At 40.0% G+C, this 6,370-nt stretch overlaps 1 protein-coding gene across 1 annotated transcript; it reads right to left on the bottom strand.

The window, feature by feature from the left end:
* Positions 1 to 3,908: 3,908 nt before the first annotated feature.
* On the bottom strand, positions 3,909 to 5,295 carry ACRALDRAFT_1063872 (uncharacterized protein). The gene is made up of 2 exons (XM_071016869.1): positions 4,857 to 5,295; positions 3,909 to 4,797 (listed from the first exon to the last, which is right to left on the bottom strand). Exons 1-2 carry the CDS (start codon positions 5,044 to 5,046, stop codon positions 4,091 to 4,093), a joined length of 897 nt encoding a protein of 298 aa, XP_070875150.1. The 5' UTR covers positions 5,047 to 5,295; the 3' UTR covers positions 3,909 to 4,090.
* Between the last annotated feature and the right edge of the window lie 1,075 nt (positions 5,296 to 6,370).

Raw genomic sequence — 6,370 nt, 5'->3', positions numbered from 1 at the left:
CTTAATATCCAACGTATACGTGGCGTTAATATGCTCAAGGAGTAGATCGATACTCTGATACTAGCTACTAGCCGTGATATAGTGGATTATACCGCCCTTTAGTACTGCGTCGCGGGCATGGTTATCGGCAACTTAAAGAAGCTATGCAAAATAAAGCATCTTAGGCCTATAGTTACCGGATTTCCCGCCCCAGAACATAACTAGTAACTATAGAATAATATCCCTAAGAAGGCCGTAGTTACCGTTACGAATAGCCTCGTATAGTAGTAAGAGTAGTTTAATACTCTGTATTAGCCGATACTGACTCCTATACGTAACGTTAATAGATCCGTTAGGGCACCGAGCACTCTCGCCGGTCCACCTATTAATAGTAAAGACCTTCTGCTATATATGATCCAGGATATTATTAAGCTTATTAGGAGTTTCTGCTATAAGTCGTATTATTGCCTCTCGGATAGTATCGATATACTACGGGCCGGTGGAAGGAATAAGGCTAATACCATATAACTCTACGATAATATACGCTAGGACCCGGGCTATAAACCCGTGCAGAAGAGCTAGCAGAGCTTAATAGTATTTTATATCCTTTTTAATAATAGATTTAGACCTTTTAAAGAACTGGATATCGGTAGATATAGTGGCGTTAGATTATATACGATAATCGCCGGTATCCTAGAATATCCTAAAAAGTATCTGGATATAGTTTAGTTCGATATAAAAGAACGCTAGAATAAGAAGCATCCAGTCCTTCTTCTCTTATAGATCTAATGCCTCGATTTAAGACTATTTAATACGGCGAATAAATAAGGTGGTCTTCTAGTCACTATATAGAAGGACTATACGCTCTCCGGGTTCGAACTATAGTCTCTTCTTAAAGAGCTCTTTATATAAGTTATACGTGCCTTTAATAGTACCCTTATTCTCGAAGATAGCACTAAGCTAGAGGTATAGACTATTTATATAGTCCACTGTAGTAACTACAGGATATATCGGTGGCTATATATAAGCAAATTGCTTTAAGAGGGCTAGAGAGATAAAGTATCGAGACGCCCTGTTAAGCGATGGCTTCCTACGGAGGAGTTCGAGCGCTATAGTCTTCGTGAAACGGCGTTAGAGGTTAAATTAGCGCTGTATAATTGGCCCGTTTAGGCTCGGATAGCTCACTAAGAGCGAGGTGGTTAGGTTAATAAAGTAATCCTGCTTACTACCGGGAAGGTCTCTAACGCGGTTTATAAAGTTAAAGTTATCGTATACGATAATAGAGTTAGGGTTATAAGCTATACGCTTAATATCTTCCTATAAGATAAGACACGAACTATTAGTCTTCTACTATTAAGATATACCTAGGTAAACGTATATTATACCTTAGCCTACTAAGATATCACGTTTAGTTTCTTATTTAGATAGGTATACGATATAGAGACTCCTAGTCTCGCTATAGAGTCGATAATATGTTTGAGAGTACCGTTAGATAGTATATATAAGCTAAGCACCTGCCGTAGAAGTCGGTATATTCTGCCCGTATATCCACGTAATAAGATACTAATAATAAGATAGATTAAGGCTCTGTCCGTATCCCTTAAGGTATTATAAGTCCGCCGAATATCCTCCCTCCTATCGCGTTAATTTAGGAGTAGCTAGGAGAGGCATCGAACGAAATAAGGAGCTTATATAGTAAGTAACGGCCAAGCCTATTAAAGACGAGTATTAAGCCAGGAAGTATCGTAAACGGCACTAATAGTGGTTGCGTTATCGTCCCGATCAGTAAGAGGATTAAAGTTAGTAAAGGAGTCGTTAGTTATTAGAGTATCCAGCTCTTTTCGTATAATTATGGTGTTATATTAAGAATAAGCCTCTCCCTCGTTATAATTAACTTCCTGGAAGATAATAGATACTCCAGCTCGCTATAGGGTCTAACGGAAGGCCGCTATATCATTATCTCCGAGAGTATCTATAAGCTAATAAGCTCGCCTTTAATCTTAAACCTAAGCCTTTAATAAGGTCTTAATAGAATATAAGCCGCCTATATAACTACGGCGATTTCGCATAGAGTGCCAGGCGGCTCTAGTATCGGCGACTGTTCCTTCCGGTATATTACTAGAGTTATTAATAATAGTATCGTCGCTAGAGGAATATTAATAGGAATTATCTTCCTGCACGTGGCCTTTTAACGGCAGCTCACTAAACTAACTGAATCTAAGCTTACTAAGATCGCTAGAGAAAGAACTTAATATCGCGATAGAAATATATAGGTACTAAAAGATAGCTTAAATCATTAATAGTCGATTACTATAATTATAGGTAGATTGCTTATATTAAGGGCGAATTATTAGCGTTATCGTAAAAAGCTGCCTAGATATCCTATATAGGTCACGGTTCCGTTTACGTTCAGCTCTCAGACCTCCTTATAGCCAGGTTTAGAATATAGTGATTATAGTAATATAATTAGCTAAAGCTCGTTAAACCTAGATTAAGTGGATCTATTTATATATAATTACACTATAAATATACCTTTATTATATAGTTATATAGATTTTCGGCTAATGTCCCGCAGCCCTATAAGGAGGTCTGAGCCCGCTGAGATAAGGTGTATCTAAAAGGCGCTGTATCCGCCCTAATGTTTCGCTTATCGCCGTAATAGCGTTTTCCCCTATAATGATAACCGGGGCTATGAACCATTCACCTATAATAAAGGGCTTAACTGGAACGACCGTAAGTCCTACTACCGCGACCGTAACTAGTAGGCTAATAACGTGACGTCCGATCTCCCTAAGTATCACACCTAATTTATCCGTAGAAGTTAGGTAGGTATATATAATTACTATAGGTATAAGTACCTAGGTAGGTTATAGGTACCGCCTATCGTGTCACTTCCCTTATCTTATTAACTATTATAATTTTCCTAGGTATATAGGTATATAGATATAATATACTAGATAGGAACCAGGTATATAGGCAGATAAATTCCTTGCTATATTATGATTTAGGACTTATTTTAGCTAAGTTTAGAGGCGAAATAGATATATTAATAGGGACTATAGGATAGGAGGGAGGTAGAAGACGCGAATTAAATAGCTTACCTACTAGGTAAGGTAGTAGTAGTTATACGAAGTATATATAGTACTTTATATTATCGCGTAGACCCACTAAGACCCAGTGATTACGGTCGGAATAGTAGGACTTACGGTCGTTCTAGACGAGTACCACTATTTATAAGCGGCCTGTCTACTATTTATAAGCGTCCCAAACCCAATTAGGAAGGTTACGCGAGTCCGCGTAGTAGTCTGTATACGCCACGATCTTGGCTGTAAATATCCCGTACAGATACATCATATCACGATAAACGTTTTATATAATACGTATAAAGTAAGATAGCCGTTAATCACTATGACTTATACTTAATGCCCTACGCTATCAAATCGTAGCTGTTCTGACCTGTTTTCTATTATATTAAAGTACCCTAAATTATATTATATCCTCGAGGTAGGAAAAGGAGGTGGAAAAATAGTAGAAAAAGAGGTGGAAAAAAGAGGTAAAATTTTTTTAAGGTGACACGTAATAGTGGGTGGTTACGTAACCTTATCTATTATATAGATAAGATCTTATCTACCTATTATATAGATACGGTCTTATCTATCACACAGATAAGGTTATATAATCACCCACCACTACGTGTCACCTTAAAAAATTTTCACCTCCTTTTTCCACCTACTCTTCCACCACTTTTTCCATCACGACAGCGTGTATTCTTCTTAACTAAAGCTTTATGCAAGGAGGTTAAAATAAGCAGTGAATTCATAGTAACGGATATTCATAGTAAGCTAGGGAGAGAAAACCTTATCGTGATATATCTATACGGGACATCTACAGCCAAGATCGTGGCGTATACAGACTACTACGCGGGCTCGCGTAACCTTCCTAATTAAGTTTAGGACGCTTATAAATAGTAGACAGGCCGCTTGCAAATAGTGGTACTCGTTCCAGACAAGCCCATAATAAATCGGTGCTTTTACTACCGACTTCTCATAGTTCCCACGGTGGAATAACACGAGTCACACCACCGCACCTCTGAAAATTATCTCGCCCTAATCTAGTGCTCATTGGAAGGACGAACAAAAGCTGTCCTGGACGCTGTCCTATCTGTACTATGTCTCCCATGCGCGGCACTCCGTTTACCTTGCTGCTGGTGCACTGGTTTCCGCATGTACTTTGAATCTGCATTCACGATCATGCAGCGGTCAGCAACCTCAGCCTTGCCGCTGTCCCCACCATCCTGCGTTATAAACTTCCTCATGGCTGCTTCCCAAAGCTCGTAGCGTGAGTTTGTAATGATATCGCGCTTTGACAAAGTGCTGACTTCCTTTTGCTTCCGTATCTTTGATGCCCGCAATAGCCTCCTTAGTGCCTCTTCTCCTTCCTTCGCTGCCCGGGCGGCCTCTTCTCGGACCATTTTTGAGTCCCGGCGCGTGTCGTTCTCTCTCGGAGTATAGCGGTATGTATGCTTGCTCGGAAACTCGGGAAATGACTTTGGTATGTACGATCGCTCGTCTTTCTCCGCCTTGCCACTGAGCTCGCTGGATAGCGTAGGTAAGATAGCTGACATTTCCTCGTCTTTGACGGTGCTAGCGTATGAAGGAACGAGCTTATCCTCCAAGAAAGACGTTTTGAGGTGAGGTCTAAGTGATGATGTTACCAGAGCGAAGCGCCGCATGGTGGATTCAAAGTCAGCGGGCGTGGGTTGCTCCCTTCGAGCTCCAAGAGAGACGTGTTTCAAATCGGTGGCTAATGAGGACATATCTGAGGAATCCATTAGTTTTTTTGATTGGTGGAGGCGTCAGTTTTAAGGGTGGACGAACAGGTTTCTACCATGGATACGTAGCTTTCCATGGCTTCGGGGTTCGCAGCATCAAAACCCACGTGCTGCAGTGTCAAAGAGATAGCGCGTTGAAGACCGATCTTAGATTGATCGCGTGACGGGTGTTTGACTTCCCCGGCAAGGCCTGAAGCATCATTCGTTGCAACGGTGGAGCCACCGTCGTAGTCCATTCTCAGTCGCTTGCTGCTATCAACAACCGCCGCACCTGTCAACTCGCGTTTCCCGAATGTTTGTCGGCCAATGGACAATAGAGTGGGATGTGTCGCCGCGACCACGATAAAGGCGATAAGCGGTTAGATTCAGGCGACGGAAAATTTATCGCCCGAGCCAGTAGGTGATGTGGATATCCTGAGCTGCGCGTGGAAAGGCAGAGACTGTTTACCGTAGGGAGTAGGTAGGTATGTTTTGTGATGGGAAAGATTACCGCGCCCGTATATTTTAATATTAAGCCTGTAAATATAGAGTATATTCTCTTACTTATAAACAGCCTATTTTTCTATAATAAAACAAGGTCTTAACAGGGCTAGGTATATACAGTTATATTATATTAATTCTACTATCAGCGCGCCTCCTTAAGTATTTCTAGTTTAAGAGTTTTATTAACTTATAATCGAGTAGCAGCTCTAGGATAAGGTATTAATAGCCTCTTTTCTAAGCCAGAATCATAGAAAGGATATAATAGAATGATGAAATGATATTAATATAATATAGCTGTATATACCTTGGCCCGCCGAGACCTCGCTTAACTATGGAAAAATACAGTGCTTATAGGTAAGAGAACTTATTAGGTTATGATTTTACTTTTACGGGCTCGATATTAAAATATACGGGCGCCGTAGTGTTTCCCTTTATTATACTTCGTAGGTGATATTAGAACACGAATAAGATACGAAAAGAGACTTATCTTTATCGTAAACTACCTATACGTGGGTGGGTTGGGGGGGGGATTATAGGCTAGAGGCTGGTTAGAGGTGAATTTAATAATATTATATTAATCGAGTAGCTAGGATAATATAATATATATAGAGTGTTGTTATTACTGTTATTTAGTTACTCGATAAGGCTAGTAATAGTAATAGATATAATATATATATATATATATATAATAGCCACTTAGGTTATATATACTATTAATATAGTATAGGTTTTTATTAGGGAAAATAGTAAGATTAAGTAGCCGCTATATTTTTTTAGGTATTCTAATAAGACTAGTCTTATAGTAAAATAGTAAGTTATTATATAAAATTAATAAAGATCGAAGACGGATAGGATTCGAGCTAACCGACACGTAACTTAAGTAAAAACGACGAAACTAATTAGAGAAGGAACCTAACTCCCTCCTTTACGCCGTGATAGCACCGAGTAGAAGCCGTAGTGCGGACGCGGGGGCGGATACGATAAAAGGGGTGGTGGCGACTAGCCTACCTCCTAAAAATCCTTTAAACCGCCCCCACCGATAACGACTACTACTCGACTCCTACCGCCTAAACCAGG

Source organism: Sodiomyces alcalophilus, assembly GCF_042370955.1.
Source record: "Sodiomyces alcalophilus JCM 7366 unplaced genomic scaffold ACRALscaffold_4, whole genome shotgun sequence".
NCBI lineage: Eukaryota > Fungi > Ascomycota > Sordariomycetes > Glomerellales > Plectosphaerellaceae > Sodiomyces > Sodiomyces alcalophilus.
This window is presented reverse-complemented; position numbering and strand designations above follow the sequence as displayed.

What these genes read in the sequence shown, in the direction of transcription:
- ACRALDRAFT_1063872 (XM_071016869.1), bottom strand. Translation starts at nt 5,046, where the DNA reads ATGGACTACGACGGTGGCTCCACCGTTGCAACGAATGATGCTTCAGGC. An exon ending in CGTATCCATGGTAGAAACCT is followed by an intron (nt 4,798 to 4,856) that starts GTTCGTCCACCC and finishes TGGATTCCTCAG; the next exon opens with ATATGTCCTCATTAGCCACC.